Genomic DNA, 24,365 nt, shown 5'->3' on the forward strand with positions numbered 1-24,365 from the left:
CCAGTCTGATTATCTGGTATATTTAACCTCACTGCAGGGGGAATGTCCAGTCTGAATCTCTGGTGTATTTAACCTCACTGCAGGGGGAATGTCCAGTCTGAATCTCTGGTGTATTTAACCTCACTGCAGGGGAATGTCCAGTCTGAATCTCTGGTATATTTAACCTCACTGCAGGGGAATGTCCAGTCTGAATCTCTGGTGTATTTAATCTCACTGCAGGGGGATATCCAGTCTGAATCTCTGGTGTATTTAATCTCACTGCAGGGGAATGTCCAGTCTGAATATCTGGTGTATTTAACCTCACTGCAGGGGAATGTCCAGTCTGAATCTCTGGTATATTTAACCTCACTGCAGGGGAATGTCCAGTCTGAATCTCTGGTGTATTTAACCTCACTGCAGGGGAATGTCCAGTCTGAATATCTGGTATATTTAACCTCACTGCAGGGGAATGTCCAGTCTGAATCTCTGGTATATTTAACCTCACTGCAGGGGAATGTCCAGTCTGAATCTCTGGTGTATTTAACCTCACTGCAGGGGAATATCCAGTCTGATTATCTGGTATATTTAACCTCACTGCAGGGGGGAATGTCCAGTCTGAATCTCTGGTGTATTTAACCTCACTGCAGTGGGAATGTCCAGTCTGAATATCTGGTGTATTTAACCTCACTGCAGGGGAATGTCCAGTCTGAATCTCTGGTATATTTAACCTCACTGCAGGGGAATGTCCAGTCTGAATCTCTGGTGTATTTAACCTCACTGCAGGGGGAATGTCCAGTCTGAATCTCTGGTGTATTTAACCTCACTGCAGTGGGAATGTCCAGTCTGAATATCTGGTGTATTTAACCTCACTGCAGGGGAATGTCCAGTCTGAATCTCTGTTATATTTAACCTCACTGCAGGGGAATGTCCAGTCTGAATCTCTGGTGTATTTAACCTCACTGCAGGGGGGAATATCCAGTCTGATTATCTGGTATATTTAACCTCACTGCAGGGGGAATGTCCAGTCTGAATCTCTGGTGTATTTAACCTCACTGCAGGGGGAATGTCCAGTCTGAATCTCTGGTGTATTTAACCTCACTGCAGGGGAATGTCCAGTCTGAATCTCTGGTATATTTAACCTCACTGCAGGGGAATGTCCAGTCTGAATCTCTGGTGTATTTAATCTCACTGCAGGGGAATATCCAGTCTGAATCTCTGGTGTATTTAATCTCACTGCAGGGGAATGTCCAGTCTGAATATCTGGTGTATTTCACCTCACTGCAGGGGAATGTCCAGTCTGAATCTCTGGTATATTTAACCTCACTGCAGGGGAATGTCCAGTCTGAATCTCTGGTGTATTTAACCTCACTGCAGGGGAATGTCCAGTCTGAATCTCTGGTATATTTAACCTCACTGCAGGGGGAATGTCCAGTCTGAATCTCTGGTGTATTTAACCTCACTGCAGGGGGAATATCCAGTCTGATTATCTGGTATATTTAACCTCACTGCAGGGGGAATGTCCAGTCTGAATCTCTGGTGTATTTAACCTCACTGCAGTGGGAATGTCCAGTCTGAATCTCTGGTGTATTTAACCTCACTGCAGGGGAATGTCCAGTCTGAATCTCTGGTATATTTAACCTCACTGCAGGGGAATGTCCAGTCTGAATCTCTGGTGTATTTAATCTCACTGCAGGGGAATGTCCAGTCTGAATATCTGGTGTATTTAACCTCACTGCAGGGGAATGTCCAGTCTGAATCTCTGGTGTATTTAATCTCACTGCAGGGGAATGTCCAGTCTGAATCTTTGGTATATTTAACCTCACTGCAGGGGAATGTCCAGTCTGAATCTCTGGTGTATTTAACCTCATTGCAGGGGGAATATCCAGTCTGATTCTCTGGTATATTTAACCTCACTGCAGGGGGAATGTCCAGTCTGAATCTCTGGTGTATTTAACCTCACTGCAAGGGGAATGTCCAGTCTGAATCTCTGGTGTATTTAACCTCACTGCAGGGGGAATGTCCAGTCTGAATCTCTGGTGTATTTAACCTCACTGCAGGGGAATGTCCAGTCTGAATATATGGTATATTTAACCCTCACTGCAGGGGAATGTTCAGTCAGAATCTCTGGGTATATTTAACCTCACTGCAGGGGAATGTCCAGTCTGAATCGCTGGTGTATTTAATCTCACTGCAGGGGAATGTCCAGTCTGAATATCTGGTGTATTTAACCTCACTGCAGGGGAATGTCCAGTCTGAATCTCTGGTATATTTAACCTCACTGCAGGGGAATGTCCAGTCTGAATCTTTGGTATATTTAACCTCACTGCAGGGGGAATGTCCAGTCTGAATCTCTGGTATATTTAACCTAACTGCAGGGGAATGTCCAGTCTGAATCTCTGGTATATTTAACCTAACTGCAGGGGAATGTCCAGTCTGAATCTCTGGTATATTTAACCTCACTACAGGGAATGTCCAGTCTGAATCTCTGGTATATTTAACCTCACTGCAGGGGAATGTCCAGTCTGAATCTCTGGTATATTTAACCTCACTGCAGGGGAATGTCCAGTCTGAATATCTGGTGTATTTAACCTCACTGCAGGGGAATGTCCAGTCTGAATCTCTGGTATATTTAACCTCACTGCAGGGGAATGTCCAGTCTGAATCTCTGGTGTATTTAACCTCACTGCAGGGGGAATATCCAGTCTGATTATCTGGTATATTTAACCTCACTGCAGGGGAATGTCCAGTCTGAATCTCTGGTGTATTTAACCTCACTGCAGGGGGGAATGTCCAGTCTGAATCTCTGGTGTATTTAACCTCACTGCAGGGGAATGTCCAGTCTGAATCTCTGGTATATTTAACCTCACTGCAGGGGAATGTCCAGTCTGAATCTCTGGTGTATTTAATCTCACTGCAGGGGAATATCCAGTCTGAATCTCTGGTGTATTTAATCTCACTGCAGGGGGAATGTCCAGTCTGAATATCTGGTGTATTTAACCTCACTGCAGGGGAATGTCCAGTCTGAATCTCTGGTATATTTAACCTCACTGCAGGGGAATGTCCAGTCTGAATCTCTGGTGTATTTAACCTCACTGCAGGGGAATGTCCAGTCTGAATATCTGGTATATTTAACCTCACTGCAGGGGAATGTCCAGTCTGAATCTCTGGTATATTTAACCTCACTGCAGGGGGAATGTCCAGTCTGAATCTCTGGTGTATTTAACCTCACTGCAGGGGGAATATCCAGTCTGATTATCTGGTATATTTAACCTCACTGCAGGGGGAATGTCCAGTCTGAATCTCTGGTGTATTTAACCTCACTGCAGTGGGAATGTCCAGTCTGAATATATGGTGTATTTAACCTCACTGCAGGGGAATGTCCAGTCTGAATCTCTGGTATATTTAACCTCACTGCAGGGGGAATGTCCAGTCTGAATCTCTGGTGTATTTAACCTCACTGCAGGGGGAATATCCAGTCTGATTATCTGGTATATTTAACCTCACTGCAGGGGGAATGTCCAGTCTGAATCTCTGGTGTATTTAACCTCACTGCAGGGGGAATGTCCAGTCTGAATCTCTGGTGTATTTAACCTCACTGCAGGGGAATGTCCAGTCTGAATCTCTGGTATATTTAACCTCACTGCAGGGGAATGTCCAGTCTGAATCTCTGGTGTATTTAATCTCACTGCAGGGGGAATATCCAGTCTGAATCTCTGGTGTATTTAATCTCACTGCAGGGGAATGTCCAGTCTGAATATCTGGTGTATTTAACCTCACTGCAGGGGAATGTCCAGTCTGAATCTCTGGTATATTTAACCTCACTGCAGGGGAATGTCCAGTCTGAATCTCTGGTGTATTTAACCTCACTGCAGGGGAATGTCCAGTCTGAATATCTGGTATATTTAACCTCACTGCAGGGGGAATGTCCAGTCTGAATCTCTGGTATATTTAACCTCACTGCAGGGGGAATGTCCAGTCTGAATCTCTGGTGTATTTAACCTCACTGCAGGGGGAATATCCAGTCTGATTATCTGGTATATTTAACCTCACTGCAGGGGGAATGTCCAGTCTGAATCTCTGGTGTATTTAACCTCACTGCAGTGGGAATGTCCAGTCTGAATCTCTGGTGTATTTAACCTCACTGCAGGGGAATGTCCAGTCTGAATCTCTGGTATATTTAACCTCACTGCAGGGGAATGTCCAGTCTGAATCTCTGGTGTATTTAATCTCACTGCAGGGGAATGTCCAGTCTGAATATCTGGTGTATTTAACCTCACTGCAGGGGAATGTCCAGTCTGAATCTCTGGTGTATTTAATCTCACTGCAGGGGAATGTCCAGTCTGAATCTTTGGTATATTTAACCTCACTGCAGGGGAATGTCCAGTCTGAATCTCTGGTGTATTTAACCTCATTGCAGGGGGAATATCCAGTCTGATTCTCTGGTATATTTAACCTCACTGCAGGGGGAATATCCAGTCTGATTCTCTGGTATATTTAACCTCACTGCAGGGGGAATGTCCAGTCTGAATCTCTGGTGTATTTAACCTCACTGCAAGGGGAATGTCCAGTCTGAATCTCTGGTGTATTTAACCTCACTGCAGGGGGAATGTCCAGTCTGAATCTCTGGTGTATTTAACCTCACTGCAGGGGAATGTCCAGTCTGAATATATGGTATATTTAACCTCACTGCAGGGGAATGTTCAGTCAGAATCTCTGGTATATTTAACCTCACTGCAGGGGAATGTCCAGTCTGAATCTCTGGTGTATTTAATCTCACTGCAGGGGAATGTCCAGTCTGAATATCTGGTGTATTTAACCTCACTGCAGGGGAATGTCCAGTCTGAATCTCTGGTATATTTAACCTCACTGCAGGGGAATGTCCAGTCTGAATCTCTGGTATATTTAACCTAACTGCAGGGGAATGTCCAGTCTGAATCTCTGGTATATTTAACCTAACTGCAGGGGAATGTCCAGTCTGAATCTCTGGTATATTTAACCTCACTACAGGGGAATGTCCAGTCTGAATCTCTGGTATATTTAACCTCACTGCAGGGGAATGTCCAGTCTGAATCTCTGGTATATTTAACCTCACTGCAGGGGAATGTCCAGTCTGAATCTCTGGTGTATTTAATCTCACTGCAGGGGAATGTCCAGTCTGAATCTTTGGTATATTTAACCTCACTGCAGGGGAATGTCCAGTCTGAATCTCTGGTATATTTAGCCTCACTGCAGGAGGAATGTCCAGTCTGAATCTCTGGTATATTTAACCTCACTGCAGGGGGAATGTCCAGTCTGAATCTCTGGTATATTTAACCTCACTGCAGGAGGAATGTACATATATTGTCGTTGTGTCTGCATGTCTTCCTTCATATCACCATCAGGATGGGCTTCTGGGTCTGATGGATTAACGACCTCAGAGGTCACATAGGGTCGCGTGGTGATCTGATGTCACTAACGGGACTGACTGGTGGTTAAGGTGGCCGACACCAAAGACACAATCTCTAGCAGTTTGGAGTCTCACTAATGGGAATCAAGAACCGGAGCCATTGAGCTACTGTATACAAATATCCATTTTGGGGTTTTAAATGTTGGTCTATATTTTGTCTATATTATTTTGGTCTATATTGTAAGTGTTTATTTCAACAGGATTCCCTGGTTAAAGAGAGGTTGGCTCTAGTTTCATATTCCCTTTCTATTTCTGACCCCCTCTCATCACAGATAAAGGGCACTAAGGCTTTAAGAAGCAGGTTAATGCTACTGCGTAGTGGACTGAAATAGCATGGAGGAGATACAGAGAGAGGGAGAACAAGGGAAAGAATTAGAGAGCGGGAGAGGGGGATTAGAGAGAGAGAGGGGGTGAAGAGAGAGGCTGGAACAGAAATGGAAAGGCATAATCCCTCCATCCCCTCTTCTCCCCTCTCCTCTCCTTTCCCCTCCTGTCTCCTCTCCTCTCCTCTCCTTTCCCCTCCTGTCTTCTCCCCTCTCCTCTCCTTTCCCCTCCTGTCTTCTCCCCTCCTCTCCCTCTCCTTTCCCCTCCTGTCTTCTCCCTCTCCTCTCCCTTTCCCCTCCTGTCTTCTCCTCTCCTCTCCTCTCCTTTCCCCTCCTGTCTTCTCCCCTCTCCTCTCCTTTCCCCTCCTGTCTTCTCCTCTCCTCTCCTCTCCTTTCCCCTCCTGTCTTCTCCCCTCTCCTCTCCTTTCCCCTCCTGTCTTCTCCTCTCCTCTCCTCTCCTCTCCTTTCCCCTCCTGTCTTCTCCCCTCTCCTCTCCTTTCCCCTCCTGTCGTCTCCCCTCTCCTCTCCTTTCCCTCCTGTCTTCTCCTCTCCCCTCTCCTTTCCCCTCCTGTCTTCTCCTCTCCCTCTCCTTTTCCCCTCCTGTCTTCTCCCCTCTCCTCTCCTTTCCCCTCCTGTCTTCTCCTCTCCCCTCTCCTTTCCCCTCCTGTCTTCCTCTCCCCTCTCTTTCCCCTCCTGTCTTCTCCTCTCCCTCTCCTTTCCCTCCTGTCTTCTCCCCTCTCCTCTCCTTTCCCCTCCTGTCTTCTCCCCTCTCCTTTCCCCTCCTGTCTTCTCCTCTCCCCTCTCCTTTCCCCTCCTGTCTTCTCCTTCCTCCTCTCCTTTCCCCTCCTGTCTTCTCCTCTCTCCTCTCCTTTCCCCTCCTGTCTTCTCCCCTCTCCTCTCCTTTCCCCTCCTGTCTTCTCCCCTCATCCTCTCCTTTCCCCTCCTGTCTTCTCCTCTCCTCCTCTCCTTTCCCCTCCTGTCTTCTCCTTCCTCCTCTCCTTTCCCCTCCTGTCTTCTCCTCTCCTCCTCTCCATCCCTCCTGCCTTGTGCTGAGCTCTGAGTGTTGGTTAAGGCACAGAACACAGATTACAGAACGATGTGAGAAGCACAGGCTCATCTCATCATGAGTACTGTCCACAGCTTAGCCTGTAGCCTGCTTTCCTGCCTGTAGCCTGCTTTCCTGCCTGTAGCCTGCTTTCCTGCCTGTAGCCTGCTTTCCTGCTTGTAGCTTGCTTTCCTGTCTGTAGCCTGCTTTCCTGCCTGTAGCCTGCTTTCATGTCTGTAGCCTGCTTTCCTGCATGTAGCCTGCTTTCCTGTCTGTAGCCTGCTTTCCTGCCCGTAGCTTTCCTGCTTCTCCTGCCAGTAGCTTGTACATTCTGTAGCCTGTATAGCCTGCCTTATTGTGTGTGTGTGTGTGTGTGTGTGTGTGTGTGTGTGTGTGTGTGTGTGTGTGTGTGTGTGTGTGTGTGTGTGTGTGTGTGTGTGCATGTGACAGCTAGTGTGACCTGGTTTTATGCTGACTCACGTTGTCAAAACTGACCACCCAGTCGGTTGTTGCTATGGCATCGCGGTTAGATTAGCAACCAGCCTAAATGTTACATGCTAAAAACAATAGGCTACCAGATGGCAGAATATGATGGGTGGAGGATGCAGGTCCTCTCTGTTAACCTTGCACTGGCTGTTTAGAGCAAATCAAGAATTCATAACGTAGTAAAAGTTATATTGTGCTGTGTTTGCTGTGTAATGCGGTTCCCTTCCCAGACTTTCCCTTGTGAGTTAAAATCAAATCAAATTTTTGTGGTTGCATACACATTTTGCAGATGATATCGCAGGGAAATGCTTATGTTTCTAGCTCCAACAGTGCAGTAATGCCTAACAATATAAAACAATACACACAAATCCCCCCCAAAATTAAAGAAAGAAATCAAAGAAATATCAGAACGAGCAATGGCAGAGTCCAGAATATAAATATACAGCGCCTTCGGAAAGTATTCAGACCCCTTGACCTTTTCCACATTTTGTTACGTTACAGCCTTATTCTAAAATAGATTAAATAAAACATTTTCCTCAGCAATCTACACACAATACCCCATAATGACAAAGCAAAAACAGTTTTTTAGAAATTTTTACAAATGTATTAAAATGTAAAAAACAGAAATACCATATTTACATAAGTATTCAGACCCTTTGCTATGAGACTCGAAATTGAGCTCAAGTGCATCCTGTTTCCATTGATCATCCTTGAGATGTTTCTACAACTTGATTGGAGTCCACCTGTGGTAAATTCAATTGATTGGACATAATTTGGAAAGGCACACACCTGTCTATATAAGGTCCCACAGTTGACAGTGCATGTCAGAGCAAAAACCAAGCCATGAGGTCGAAGGAATTGTCCGTTGAGTTCCGAGACAGGATTGTTTCGAGGCACAGATCTGAGCCAGAGCTCAGACTTGAACCCGATCGAACATCTCTGGAGAGACCTGAAAATAGCTGTGCAGCAACACTCCCCATCGAACATGACAGAGCTTGAGACGATCTGCAGAGAAGAAGGTGTGCCAAGCTTGTAGCTTCATACCCAAGAAGACTCGAGGCTGTAATCGCTGCCAAAGGTGCTTCAACAAAGTACTGAGTAAAGGGTCTGAATACTTATGTAAATGTGATATTTCCATTTTTTTTTTTTTTTATAAATTAGCAAACATTGCTAAAAACCTGTTTTTGGCTTTGTCATTATGGGGTATTGTGTGTAGATTGATGAGGGGGGGGAAAACTATTTAATCCATTTTAGAATAAGGTTGTAACCTAACAGAATGAGGAAAAAGTCAAGGGGTCTGAATTCTTTCCGAAGGCACTGTATATGTATATGATGGTGTGCTAGTAACAGTGACTAAGTTTAGGGAAAGGTACTGGGCGGAGGCCGGCTAGTGGTGACTATTTAACAGTCCGATGGCCTGGAGAAAGAAGCTGTTTATCAGTCTCTCTGTCCCAGCTTTGATGCACCTGTACTTTCTCCACCGGGGTGAACAGGCCATGGCTCTGGTGGCTGAGGTCCTTGATGATTTTCTTGGCCTTCCTGTGACACAGGGTGCTGTAGATGTCCTGGAGGCCAAGCAGTGTGCCCCCGGTGATAATTGGGCTGACCACACCACCCTCTAGAGAGTTGACAGGCGGTGATACAGCCCGACAGGATGCTCTCAATGGTGCATCGTGAGGATCTCAGGGGGCCAAGCTGAATTTCTTTAGCCTCCTGAGGTTGAAGAGATGCTGTTGCGCCTTCTTCACCACACTGTCTGTGTGGATGGACTATTTCAGGTTATCAGTGATGTGTACGCTGAAGAACTTGAAGCTTTTCACCCTCTCCACTGCGGTCCCGTCGATGTGGATGGGAGCGTGGTCCCTCTGCTGTCTCCTGAAGTCCATGATCAGCTCCTTTGTTTTGGTATTTTCCTGGCACCACTCCGCCAGGGCCCTCACCTTCTCCCCGTAGGATGTCTCGTCGTTATTGGTAATCAGGCCTACCACTGTTGTGTCGTCTGCAAACTTGATGATTGAGTTGGAGACGTGCGTGGCCACGCAGTCATGGGTGAACAGGGAGTACATGAGGGGGCTAAGCACACACCCTTGTGGGGCCCCGTGTTGAGGATCAGCGTAGCAAGTTCACGAGTTCATCAGTTTGGATTAACAGTCTTTCCATTAATGCTCTTGTTGCTAGGTGCTAGCTGCCAGGGGTGGAGAGAGAGCCAGGAAGTGCCCGAGGCAGCGTGAGGGCGTTCCAGCCCAAAAACCCTGCCCAAAATGTTCACCATGCCACTGCCAGGGTTATTCCTCTTTGAAGAGGAAGCCAAAAAAACTCTCAGTGCCATGCCAACCATCTGGTTTATCAACAAAATTATTAATTTTTTCTTTGAATAATTAAAAACGGCATCTATTTAATAATCTCAGTTTTTGAGAGGAGGAGGAAGAGTAGTAGGAGGAGGAAGACGAGGAGTAGGAGGAGGAAAAGGAGGAGTAGGAGGAGGAAGAGGAGGAGGAAGAGGAGTAGGAGGAGGAGGAGGAGGAGGAGGAGGAGGAGGAAGAGGAGGAGTAGGAGGAGGTAGAGGAGGAAGCGGAAGAGGAGGAGGAGTAGGAGGAAGAAGAGGAGGAGGAGGAGGAGGAGGAGGAAGTGGAAAATGAAGAGGAGGAGGAGGAAGAGGAGGAGTAGGAGGAAGAGGAAGTGGAAGAGGAAGAGGAAGAGGAAGAGGGAGAGGAAGATGAGAAGGAGGAGTAGGAGGAGGAAGAGGAGGAGTAGGAGGAGGAAGAGGAAGAGGAGGAGGAGGAAGAGGAGGAGGAGGAGGAGGAAGAGGAAGCGGAAGAGGAGGAGGAGGAAGAGGAGTAGGAGGAAGAGGAAGATGAAGAGGAGGAAGAGGAGGTTGGAGGAAGTGGAAGAGGAGGAGGAGGAAGATGATTAGTAGGAGGAGGAAGATATGTGGTCGTGTGCATCTCATATCTAGACATGGTCCTCAGGGCCTACAGAATGTGGTCGATGATATGTGGTCGGTTTCATCTCATATCTAGACATGGTCCTCAGGGCCTACCTTGCTTCCTCGTCTCTGGCGATCAGAAGGCGCATGTGATTGCTCGAGGACGCTGATCTCAGAACGTCTACTGCTCTGTATAAAACAATAACACAAAAAACAAAACGTTCATGTCACACAACATTTCACTGTTCTTTTTGGTATTTTCCCACTGAAGAGAGAGTTGTTGTTGTTGTTGAACCTACCTTTCACTGGTGACCCCTAGCAAACTCTCCCCGTTCACCTCCAAGATCTGGTCTCCTGCCTGGAGGTGTCCTGGTAAGGTGAGATGTCAACACAAGGTCACAGGTCAAAGTGTGATGTCATCAAGGTGATCACATCATATGATGTCATCAGGTATGAAGTCTAACATAGGTGGTTCAGTGAATCCCAGAAGTATGATGAGTAACCTTGCCTCAGACCAGAGACCCGAAGACTTGTTTTAGCTCCCCAAACTATAGCTCAGTGGGCTAATGGTCTTGTTGACTGCAGACGACCCAGGGTTTAGGGGGCACATTCAACCTGGAATATCTAAGTATAACAAACCAGGGCCTTTATTCCCAAAGCCTCTCAGAGTAGGAGGGCTGATCTAGGATCTGGTCCCCCCTGTCATCTTCATTCTTATCTAAAAGGCGAAACTGATCCTAGATTAGCACTCCTAATCTGAGACACTTTGTAAATAGGGCCCAGGTATTTTAATTCTGATATCAGTTACAGGAGCCCTATCGGCTGGTATCGTGACAACACTAATCAGGTCTCTACCAGACAAGGGGAAGTAAGAAGAGCACTTAAGGGGAGTGTACCATCTGTAAACGGTATAGACTATGAGTAAACAAGGAGGTGAAAACTGTTGAGAGGGCCCTTCCTGGACCTTCCTGGACCTTCCTGGACCTTCCTGGACCTTCCTGGACCGCTGAAGGAGACTTGTTAGTCAGTGATACGTCTCTACCTCTCTGTCCCACCAGAACTGACCTCAGACAAATCAAATCAAATCAAATCAAATTCTATTGGTCACATGCGCCGAATACAACAGGTGCAGACATTACAGTGAAATGCTTACTTACAGCCCTTAACCAACAGTGCATTTATTTTTAACAAAAAAAGTAAAAATAAAATAACAACAAAAAAAGTGTTGAGAAAAAAAGAGCAGAAGTAAAATAAAATAACAGTAGGGAGGCTATATATACAGGGGGGTACCGGTGCAGAGTCAATGTGCGCGGGCACCGCTAGTTGAGATAGTTGAAGTAATATGTACATGTGGGTAGAGTTAAAGTGACTATGCATAAATAATTAACAGAGTAGCAGCAGCGTAAAAGGATGGGGTGGGGGGCAGTGCAAATAGTCCGGGTAGCCATGATTAGCTGTTCAGGAGTCTTATGGCTTGGGGGTAGAAGCTGTTGAGAAGTCTTTTGGACCTAGACTTGGCACTCCGGTACCGCTTGCCGTGCGGTAGCAGGGAGAACAGTCTATGACTAGGGTGGCTGGAGTCTTTGACAATTTTGAGGGCCTTCCTCTGACACCGCCTGGTATAGAGGTCCTGGATGGCAGGAAGCTTGGCCCCAGTGATGTACTGGGCCGTACGCACTACCCTCTGTAGTGCCTTGCGGTCGGAGGCCAAGCAGTTGCCATACCAGGCGGTGATGCAACCAGTCAGGATGCTCTCGATGGTGCAGCTGTAGAATTTTTTGAGGATCTGAGGACCCATGCCAAATCTTTTCAGTCTCCTGAGGGGGAATAGGCTTTGTTGTGCCCTCTTCACGACTGTCTTGGTGTGTTTGGACCATGATAGTTTGTTGGTGATGTGGACACCAAGGAACTTGAAGCTCTCAACCTGTTCCACTACAGCCCCGTCGATGAGAATGGGGGCGTGCTCAGTCCTCTTTTTTTTCCTGTAGTCCACAATCATCTCCTTTGTCTTGGTCACGTTGAGGGAGAGGTTGTTGTCCTGGCACCACACGGCCAGGTCTCTTACCTCCTCCCTATAGGCTGTCTCATCGTTGTCGGTGATCAGGCCTACCACTGTTGTGTCGTCGGCAAACTTAATGATGGTGTTGGAGTCGTGCCTGGCCATGCAGTCATGGGTGAACAGAGAGTACAGGAGGGGACTGAGCACGCACCCCTGAGGGGCCCCGTGTTGAGGATCAGTGTGGCAGATGTGTTGTTACCTACCCTTACCACCTGGGGGCGGCCCGTCAGGAAGTCCAGGATCCAGTTGCAGAGGGAGGTGTTTAGTCCCAGGATCCTTAGCTTAGTGATGAGCTTAGAGGGCACTATGGTGTTGAATGCTGAGCTGTAGTCAATGAATAGCATACTCACGTAGGTGTTCCTCTTGTCCAGGTGGGAAAGGGCAGTGTGGAGTGCAATAGAGTTTGCATTATCTGTGGATCTGTTGGGGCGGTATGCAAATTGGAGTGGGTCTAGGGTTTCTGGGATAATGCTGTTGATGTGAGCCATGACCAGCCTTTCAAAGCACTTCATGGCTACAGACGTCAGTGCTACGGGTCGGTAGTCATTTAGGCAGGTTATCTTAGAGTCCTTGGGCACGGGGACTATGGTGGTCTGCTTGAAACATGTTGGTATTACAGACTCAGTCAGGGACATGTTGAAAATGTCAGTGAAGACACTTGCCAGTTGGTCAGCACATGCTCGGAGTACACGTCCTGGTAATCCGTCTGGCCCTGCGGCCTTGTGAATGTTGACCTGCTTAAAAGTCTTACTCACATCGGCTACGGAGAGCGTGATCACATAGTCATCCGGAACAGCTGGTGCTCTCATGCATGCTTCAGTGTTGCTTGCCTCGAGCGAGCATAGAAGTGGTTTAGCCTCGTCTGGTAGGCTTGTGTCACTGGGCAGCTCGGCGGCTGTGCTTCCCTTTGTAGTCTGTAATAGTTTTCAAGCCCTGCCACATCCGACGAGCGTCAGAGCCAGTGTAGTACGATTCAATCTTAGCCCTGTATTGACTCTTTGCCTGTTTGATGGTTCGTCGGAGGGCATAGCGGGATTTCTTATAAGCGTCCGGGTTAGAGTCCCGTTCCTTGAAAGCGGCAGCTCTACCCTTTAGCTCAGTGCGGATGTTTCCTGTAAACCATGGCTTCTGGTTGGGGTATGTACGTACGGTCACTGTGGGGACGACATCATCGATGCACTTATTGATGAAGCCAGTGACTGATGTGGTGTACTCCTCAATGCTGTCTGAAGAATCCCGGAACATGTTCCAGTCTGTGCTAGCAAAACAGTCCTGTAGCTTAGCATCTGCGTCATCTGACCACTTTTTTATTAGCTGAGTCACTGGTGCTTCCTGCTTTAGTTTTTGCTTATAAGCAGGAATCAGGAGGATAGAGTTATGGTCAGATTTGCCAAATGGAGGGCGAGGGAGAGCTTTGTATGCGTCTCTGTGTGTGGAGTAAAGGTGGTCTAGAGTTTTTTTTCCCTCTGGTTGCACATTTAACATGCTGGTAGAAATTAGGTAGAACGGATTTAAGTTTCCCTGCATTAAAGTCCCCGGCCACTAGGAGCGCTGCATCTATCAGTGATACGTCTCTATCTCTCTATCCCACCAGAACTGACCTCAGGCAAACAGTTAGTCAGTGATACGTCTCTACCTCTCCGTCCCACCAGAACTGACCTCAGACAAACAGTTAGTCAGTGATACGTCTCCATCTCTCTGGTTACAATTGACGGAGTCACCCATAATTCACCAAATGATATTTTGAAGGAAGAAACAAAGTACTTTAAGCATATGTTTTCTTTTCAGTCGCCTCCATCTCCTCTAACTGAAGCTAATTGTAGAGATGTTTTTTCTATTGATAATGTCAAATTAACAGCCACACAGAAAGACTAATGTGAAGGTGAAATTACAGAGGAGGAACTTCTGGATGCAATTAAATACTTTAAGTCTGGGAAAACTCCAGGGTTGGATGGCATACCAGTCGAGGTATACCAAACCTTTTTTGATATACTAAGAGGACCGTTATTAGCATGTTTTAACCACTCCTATGTAAATGGTAGATTATCTGACACTCAAGAAGAAGGACTGATCTCATTATTACTGAAACAGGATACAAGTGGAAAATATAAAGATCCAGTCCATTTACAAAATTGGAGGCCCCTTACACTTCAGTGTTGTGATGCAAAAATCCTAGCAAAATGTATAGCGCATAGAATTAAAAAGGTATTGTCGGATATTATTCATTCTAATCAGACAGGTTTTTTTACATGGAAGATACATTGGAGATAATATAAGGCAAGTATTGGAAACAATAGAACACTATGGAAAATATGGGAAACCAGGCCTGCTATTCATAGCAGACTTCGAAAAGGCATTTGATAAAGTTCGACTGGGGTTTATATATAAATGCCTGGAGCATTTAAATTTTGGAGAATCTCTCTTATAAAATGGGTCAAAATCATGTATAGTAACCCTAGGTGTAAAATAGTAAATAATGGCTATTTCTCAGAAAGTTTTTAACTGTCAAGAGGAGTGAAACAAGGTTGTCCACTATCGGCATATCTATTTATTGTGGCCATCGAGATGTTAGCTATTAAAATCAGATCCAATAATAATATCAGAGGATTAGAAATACAGGGCTTAAAAACAAAGGTGTCATTGTACGCTGATGATTCATGTTTTCTTTTAAATCCACAACTAGAATCCTCCACAGCCTCATAGAGGATCTAGATACATTTTCTAACCTCTCTGGATTACAACCAAATTATGACAAATGTACTATATTACGTATTGGATCACTAAAAAATACAATTTTTACATTACCATGTAGTTTACCAATAAAATGGTCTGATGGTGATGTGGATATACTCGGAATACATATCCCAAAGGAAATAAATGATCTCACTTCAATAAATGTTAATAGAAAGTTAGCAAAAATAGATAAGATCTTACTACCATGGAAAGGAAAATACCTGTCAATTTGTGGAAAAATCACACTGATTAACTCTTTAGTATTATCCCAGTTTACCTATTTGCTTATGGTCTTGCCTACGCCTAGCGAACAGTTTTTTAAATTATATGAGAAAAAAATATTCAATTTTATTTGGAACGGCAAGCCAGACAAAATTAAAAGAGCATATTTATATAATGAATATGAATTCGGAGGACAGAAATTATTAAATATTAAAGCATTAGACCTATCACTAAAAGCTTCAGTCATACAAAAGTTATACTTAAATCCGAACTGGTTCTCAAGCAAATTAGTAAGATTGTCTCACCCAATGTTCAAGAAAGGCCTTTTTTCCCTTTATTCAGATTACAACCTCTCACTTTCAGTTATTTGAAAAGGAAATAATCTCCCAAATGTCACTATTTCTAAAACAAGCTATAGAAAGTTGGTTGCAATTTCAATTTAATCCTCCAGAAACGACAGAACAAATAATGCAACAAATATTGTGGTTAAATTCAAATATACTAATTAACAAAAAACCTTTATTTTTTGACAGAATGTTTAAAAAGGTATAATCTTCGTAAATGATATCATCGGTAGGACTGGTGGAGTTATGACGCACATGCAGCTAACAAAAACATATGGAAATGTCTGCTCTACCCAAAATTACAACCAAATAATTGCAGCCTTACCGCAAAAGTGGAAGAGGAAAGTGGAAGGGGGAGAAAGTAAGGAACTTGTCTGTCGGCCTTGCATTAAAGAACATAATTGGTTAAGGAAAACTGTGATAAATAAAAAAGTATATCAGTTTCACTTAAGGACCAAAGGATTGACAGCCGTCCCATATAGATTGCAAAATAGTTGGGAAGAGATCTTTGACGTATCGATCCCATGGCATAGTGTTTATGAACTGACACGCAAAACGACACCGGATTCAAAAATTAGAATCTTTCAATTTAAATTATTATATAAAATTCTTGCTACCAATAGAATGTTATTTATATGGGGGGATACAATCTTCCCAGCTCTGCAGATTTTGCTGTGAAGAGACAGAATCATTAGATCATTTGTTTTGGTTCTGTCCATTTGTAGCTTGTTTTTGGACACAGGTCCAGGAATGGCTAAAGGATTGCAATATTTACCTGGAACTAACCTTGCAGATAGCATTACTGGGTGATCTGAAAAGTCATAGTCAATCAATCAATAATATAATAATACTTTTAGCAAAAATGTTTATTTTTAATTCACAATCTGTAGAAGCAATGAGAATAGAAAGGTTCAGAACTTTTGTAAAACATCACAGTACGGTTGAAATATATATGGCAAATAGAAATCCTATATGGATGGTGTTAAGAGATAGATGGGAGGTATTGAATAGAGTTGAAGGATGGGACTAATAACAAATAACAACAAACAAATAATAACAAAGATAGCTAATAATGTAAGCATACTGTGTCCATAATAAGTATATAGGTTGTATGTTGGGAGCTTTTGGGAAAGAGCACAGTTAGAAAGATATGGCATATAGAAGCAAACCGGATGGACATCATGAAAATGATCGGAGAGGTTGAGAGTAGAAGAAGTTCAGGAGCAAAAAAAGTAAAAAATTAAATAAATAAAAAATATATATATATAATAGAATTATTGTAAAATTAACTCTGTCCATAAGGTGTAGATAGTAAGTATAGACCGGAAGTAGAGGCCTGGGCATTGTTGTTCACTAATTTACCCCAAGTAGGGAAAGGATGGCGGGGTTGAAAAGTAATAAAGGGGAGTATATATATAAAAATAAAAATAATACAAATAAAAAAAACATGGGGGATTGGAAGTGATGCAGACAATTACATTGATAGAAGATACAATCTATCTGCAATATTAAGCTGATCCATTCCCCCAAAAAAAAAAAAAAAAAAAAAAATAAATAAATAAACAGTTAGTCACCAGAACTGACCTCAGGCAAACAGTTAGTCAGTGATACGTCTCTACCTCTCCGTCCCACCAGAACTGACCTCAGACAAACAGTTAGTCAGTGATACGGCTCTACCTCTCCGTCCCACCAGAACTGACCTCAGGCAAACAGTTAGTCAGTGATACCATCCTGAGAGATGAGATGTCACCACAACCACTTCTCCTGTCACTCACTGGTTCATGAGCTCAACCGAGGACGCCTCTGAAGTGGCACCCTATTTCCTATACAGTGCACTACTTTTGACCAGAGCCCTGGTCAAAAGTAGTGCACTACATAGTGAATAGGGTGCCATTTCGGACGCAGGCCTAGAGAGTATTATTGGAACTGGAGTAGTGTAATGACCCTAGATGATAAACACATCACCATCTCTCCCTCAGGGATATCCTTATTGGGATTGTGTCTAACTAGGGCCTTTCTCTTTGGGCCAGGCGATCTGTGTTCGCAAACCCACTAGAGACCTTGTCCTTCTCCCTCAGTTCATTAAAATATGATATAACCAATCTGGGTTCACGACCCACTAAAGACCTTGTCCTTCTCCCTCAGTTCATTACGATATGATATAACCAATCTGGGTTCACGACCCACTAGAGACCTTGTCCTTCTCTCTCAGTTCATTACGATATCATGTAACCAATCTAGGTTCACGACCCACTAGAGACCTTGTCCTTCTCTCTCAGTTCATTACGATATGATATAACCAATCTGGGTTCACGACCCACTAGAGACCTTGTTTTCTCTCTCAGTTCATTACGATATGATATACCAATCTGGGTTCACGACCCACTAGAGAACTTGTCCTTCTCCCTCAGTTCATTACGATATGATATAACCAATCTGGGTTCACGACCCACTAGAGACCTTGTACTTCTCCCTCAGTTCATTACGATATGATATAACCAATCTGGGTTCACGACCCACTAGAGACCTTGTCCTTCTCTCTCAGTTCATTACAATATGATATAACCAATCTGTGTTCGCGACCCACTAAAGACCTTGTCCTTCTCCCTCAGTTCATTACTATATGATATAACCAATCTGGGTTCACGACCCACTAGAGACCTTGCTCTTCTCTCTCAGTTCATTACAATATGATATAACCAATCTGGGTTCGTGACCACTAGAGACCTTGTCCTTCTCCCTCAGTTCATTACGATATGATATAACCAATCTGGGTTCACAACCCACTAGAGACCTTGTCCTTCTCTCTCAGTTCATTACGATATCATATAACCAATCTAGGTTCACGACCCACTAGAGACCTTGTCCTTCTCTCTCAGTTCATTACGATATGATATAACCAATCTGGGTTCACGACCCACTAGAGACCTTGTTTTCTCTCTCAGTTCATTACGATATGATATACCAATCTGGGTTCACAACCCACTAGAGACCTTGTCCTTCTCCATCAGTTCATTACGATATGATATAACCAATCTGGGTTCACGACCCACTAGAGACCTTGTTCTTCTCCCTCAGTTCATTACGATATGATATAACCAATCTGGGTTCACGACCCACTAGAGACCTTGTCCTTCTCTCTCTTCATTCATTTATGATATAACCAATCTGTGTTCGCGACCCACTAAAGACCTTGTCCTTCTCCCTCAGTTCATTACGATATGATATAACCAATCTGGGTTCACGACCCACTAGAGACCTTGTCCTTCTCTCTCAGTTCATTACGATATCATGTAACCAATCTAGGTTCACGACCCACTAGAGACCTTGTCCTTCTCTCTCAGTTCATTACGATATGATATAACCAATCTGGGTTCACGACCCACTAGAGACCTTGTTTTCTCCCTCAGTTCATTACGATATGATATACCAATCTGGGTTCACGACCCACTAGAGAACTTGTCCTTCTCCCTCAGTTCATTACGATATGATATAACCAATCTGGGTTCACGACCCACTAGAGACCTTGTCCTTCTCCCTCAGTTCATTAAAATATGATATAACCAATCTGGGTTCACGACCCACTAAAGACCTTGTCCTTCTCCCTCAGTTCATTACGATATGATATAACCAATCTGGGTTCACGACCCACTAGAGACCTTGTCCTTCTCTCTCAGTTCATTACGATATCATGTAACCAATCTAGGTTCACGACCCACTAGAGACCTTGTCCTTCTCTCTCAGTTCATTACGATATGATATAACCAATCTGGGTTCACGACCCACTAGAGACCTTGTTTTCTCTCTCAGTTCATTACGATATGATATACCAATCTGGGTTCTACGACCCACTAGAGAACTTGTCCTTCTCCCTCAGTTCATTACGATATGATATAACCAATCTGGGTTCACGACCCACTAGAGACCTTGTACTTCTCCCTCAGTTCATTACGATATGATATAACCAATCTGGGTTCACGACCCACTAGAGACCTTGTCCTTCTCTCTCAGTTCATTACAATATGATATAACCAATCTGTGTTCGCGACCCACTAAAGACCTTGTCCTTCTCCCTCAGTTCATTACTATATGATATAACCAATCTGGGTTCACGACCCACTAGAGACCTTGCTCTTCTCTCTCAGTTCATTACAATATGATATAACCAATCTGGGTTCGTGACCACTAGAGACCTTGTCCTTCTCCCTCAGTTCATTACGATATGATATAACCAATCTGGGTTCACGACCCACTAGAGACCCTTGTCCTTTCTCTCAGTTCATTACGATATCATATAACCAATCTAGGTTCACGACCCACTAGAGACCTTGTCCTTCTCTCTCAGTTCATTACGATATGATATAACCAATCTGGGTTCACGACCCACTAGAGACCTTGTTTTCTCTCTCAGTTCATTACGATATGATATACCAATCTGGGTTCACAACCCACTAGAGACCTTGTCCTTCTCCCTCAGTTCATTACGATATGATATAACCAATCTGGGTTCACGACCCACTAGAGACCTTGTTCTTCTCCCTCAGTTCATTACGATATGATATAACCAATCTGGGTTCACGACCCACTAGAGACCTTGTCCTTCTCTCTCTTCATTCATTTATGATATAACCAATCTGTGTTCGCGACCCACTAAAGACCTTGTCCTTCTCCCTCAGTTCATTACGATATGATATAACCAATCTGGGTTCACGACCCACTAGAGACCTTGCTCTTCTCTCTCAGTTCATTACAATATGATATAACCAATCTGGGTTCACGACCCACTAGAGACCTTGTTCTTCTCCCTCAGTTCATTACGATATGATATAACCAATCTGGGTTCACGACCCACTAGAGACCTTGTCCTTCTCTCTCAGTTCATTACAATATGATATAACCAATCTGTGTTCGCGACCCACTAAAGACCTTGTCCTTCTCCCTCAGTTCATTACGATATGATACAACCAATCTGGGTTCACGACCCACTAGAGACCTTGTCCTTCTCTCTCAGTTCATTACAATATGATATAACCAATCTGTGTTCGTGACCCACTAAAGACCTTGTCCTTCTCCCTCAGTTCATTACGATATGTATAACCAATCTGGGTTCCACGACCCACAAGAGACCTTGTCCTTCTCTCTCAGCTCATTACAATATGATATAACCCAGAGTTGTGCAAACTGTACATCATCACAATGCAGTTAGTTCCATTCACTACAGTACGGATAATAACAATGGTAAATTTTATTCATTTAGTAAATTTCTTGAACCCAAGACTTGATGAGTCTATATAACATGAGCTGTAGCAGAGAGCATGTTCAACATAACATATTTTAAATAACCATGTTTTAACAGACATAGGCCGTGTCCAAATACCCATACTTAGTAGTTATTTTGGGTATAAGAAAATAGAACGTTTTATAGTATGTGAAATTTCGAAAATTGAGTATGCTTTAAATGCCAGGACGTCGTACTCATTTCGGCTTTTCATCTAGTAGAATTCGCTGCAGACTATTGAGGAAGATAATTGTCTTTCAAGACCCACTTGTGTCTGGCAACAGTTAATAACAGAGTCTGTACTCATATAGACCTCTATACTGACACTGTAGTAAGTCTCCATTGTAACAGGGTCTGTACTCATATAGACCTCTATACTGACACTGTAGTAAGTCTCCATAGTAACAGGGTCTGTACTCATATAGACCTCTATACTGACACTGTAGTAAGTCTCCATAGTAACAGGGTCTGTACTCATATAGACCTCTATACTGACACTGTAGTAAGTCTCCATAGTAACAGAGTCTGTACTCATATAGACCTCTATCTATACTGACACTGTAGTAAGTCTCCATAGTAACAGAGTCTGTACTCATATATACCTCTATACTGACACTGTAGTAAGTCTCCATAGTAACAGAGTCTGTACTCATATAGACCTCTATACTGACACTTTAGTAAGTCTCCATAGTAACAGAATATGTACTCATATAGACCTCTATAATGATACTGTAGTAAGTCTCCATAGTAACAGAGTCTGTACTCATATAGACCTCTATACTGACACTGTAGTAAGTCTCCATTGTAACAGAGTTTGTACTCATATAGACCTCTATACTGACACTGTAGTAAGTCTCCATAGTAACAGAGTCTGTACTCATATAGACCTCTATACTGACACTGTAGTAAGTCTCCATAGTAACAGAGTCTGTACTCATATAGACCTCTATACTGACACTGTAGTAAGTCTCCATAGTAACAGAGTCTGTACTCATATAGACCTCTATACTGACACTGTAGTAAGTCTCCATAGTAACAGAATATGTACTCATATAGACCTCTATAATGATACTGTAGTAAGTCTCCATAGTAACAGAGTCTGTACTCATATAGACCTCTATACTGACACTGTAGTAAGTCTCCATTGTAACAGAGTTTGTACTCATATAGACCTCTATACTGACACTGTAGTAAGTCTCCATAGTAACAGAGTCTGTACTCATATAGACCTCTATACTGACACTGTAGTAAGTCTCCATAGTAACAGAGTCTGTACTCATATAGACCTCTATACTGACACTGTAGTAAGTCTCCATAGTAACATAGTCTGTACTCATATAGACCTCTATACTGACACTGTAGTAAGTCTCCATAGTAACAGAGTCTGTACTCATATAGACCTCTATACTGACACTGTAGTAAGTCTCCATAGTAAGGGGGGCAGGAAAACAGGAAGAGAGAGAGACAGAGCTGTTTAATCCTACCCTTCAGAGGTATTAACACTTACAGTACGCACTGGGATGATGCTGGACACACACACACACACAAACACGCACACACACACTGAACACACACACACACACACACACACACACACACACAGACGTGAGCTTTATTCCCAAAGCCTCTCAGAGTAGGAGGGCTGATCTAGGATCTGGTCCCCCCTGTCATCTTCATTCTTATCTAAAAGGCGAAACTGATCCTAGATTAGCACTCCTAATCTGAGACACTTTGTAAATAGGGCCCAGGTATTTTAATTCTGATATCAGTTACAGGAGCCCTATCGGCTGGTATCGTGACAACACTAATCAGGTCTCTACCAGACAAGGGGAAGTAAGAAGAGCACTTAAGGGGCGTGTACCATCTGTAAACGGTATAGACTATGAGTAAACAAGGAGGTGAGAACTGTTGAGAGGGCCCTTCCTGGACCTTCCTGGACCTTCCTGGACCTTCCTGGACCGCTGAAGGAGACTTGTTAGTCAGTGATACGTCTCCATCTCTCTATCCCACCAGAACTGACCTCAGACAAACACACAGACGTGAGCCACTTGCACCACAGTACGTATATATTAAAGTAGTAGTTAGCTGTATTTCCTGAGGGCTATAGGAGTTAAGCATGCAAGTAGCAGCTCAACCCGCTCTATCTAGATCTGTTGTCCACTACAATAACTGCCTTGGTTTCAATTGGTTTCATTGTAATAGAAAATGTATCTGTTGGAAGCTCTTGATGCTGTTTCCGAAGCCTCTGCGCTCTGCCTAAGAAAACAGCTATCTCCATCTATTTTCCGCCATATTGCTTTCCCCTGTCCAGTCCTGTCAGATCTTCAACAGAGAGCGAACGAGGACAGGGAGAAAGACAGGTTAGTGGAATGAAACATGGCCCAAGGTCGTGACCTGTAACCCCTCCAATAAATAACTGTTTATTCTAGGAACTCTCTGTTCCAATGAAAACACTTCAAACTCCTATGTCCCAAATGGCACTGTATTCTCTATTTAGTGCACTACTTTTGCCCACAGAGCGTATAGGCTTCTGGTCAAATGTAGTACACTAAATAGGGAATAGTGTTCCATTTGGGATGCAGACCTTTCTGGTTTCTAAGTCCGATGGATTTTCCGATGCCTTCATTCACAATAATGAGATTGCTCATCTTTGGTCATTAGTGGAAAGCTGTCCAAAATCACAGGGATCAAAGCAATTTAATTAAACCATGTTTGGGTTGGAGATTTGGTTTTCACATTACTTGTCTGTGTCCCAAATGGCACCTTATTCCCTATATAGTGCACTACTTTTGACCAGATGTCTATGGGTCCAGGTCTAAAGTAGTGCACTATGTGGGGAATAGGGTGCCATTTGGGACACAGTACTTATCAGTGACTGTTGCTGCCATTTCTGCAATCCTTCATTTAAGGAACCAAGTAGAGAAACCATGTCCAAAACACACAGAGCAGAGTGGCCTGTCAGTTAGTGGACTGAAACACAGAGCAGAGTGGCCTGTCAGTTAGTGGACTGAAACACAGAGCAGAGTGGCCTGTCAGTTAGTGGACTGAAACACAGACCAGAGTGGCCTGTCAGTTAGTGGACTGAAACACAGACCAGAGTGGCCTGTCAGTTAGTGGACTGATACACAGACCAGAGTGGCCTGTCAGTTAGTGGACTGAAACACAGACCAGAGTGGCCTGTCAGTTAGTGGACTGAAACACAGACCAGAGTGGCCTGTCAGTTAGTGGACTGAAACACAGACCAGAGTGGCCTGTTAGTGATAAACAGTGATTTATAATGGAGGGGTACTTCTATTGTCTGAATGATAAACAGTGATTGTCACGACTTCCGCCGAGGCTGCCTCCCCTCCTTAAATGGGGCGCGCTTCTTCACTAAATTAGATCTCAGGAGTGCGTACAACCTGGTACGTATCTGAGAAGGAGATGAGTGGAAGACAGCATTCAGCACAACCACGGGGCATTTTGAATACCTGGTGATGCCGTATGGTTTCATGAATGCTCCCTCAGTTTTCCAGTCCTTTGTG

The 24,365-nt window shown here is 44.0% G+C and overlaps 1 protein-coding gene across 1 annotated transcript in view; it reads right to left on the bottom strand.

Annotated features, from left to right (window-relative positions):
• Nucleotides 1-10,279: 10,279 nt before the first annotated feature.
• Nucleotides 10,280-24,365, bottom strand: part of LOC123487343 (synaptojanin-2-binding protein-like) — a 37,397-nt gene continuing 23,311 nt past the window's right edge. The window contains exons 3-4 of the mRNA XM_045218563.1: nt 10,505-10,574; nt 10,280-10,394 (exon numbers count right to left, since the gene is read on the bottom strand). Of these exons, the coding sequence (XP_045074498.1) occupies nt 10,316-10,394; nt 10,505-10,574 (149 nt within the window). The 3' untranslated portion in view covers nt 10,280-10,315. The remainder of the gene's footprint in view (nt 10,395-10,504; nt 10,575-24,365) is intronic.

This window comes from Coregonus clupeaformis, unplaced genomic scaffold, assembly GCF_020615455.1.
Source record: "Coregonus clupeaformis isolate EN_2021a unplaced genomic scaffold, ASM2061545v1 scaf1665, whole genome shotgun sequence".
NCBI classification, from domain to species: Eukaryota; Metazoa; Chordata; class Actinopteri; order Salmoniformes; family Salmonidae; genus Coregonus; species Coregonus clupeaformis.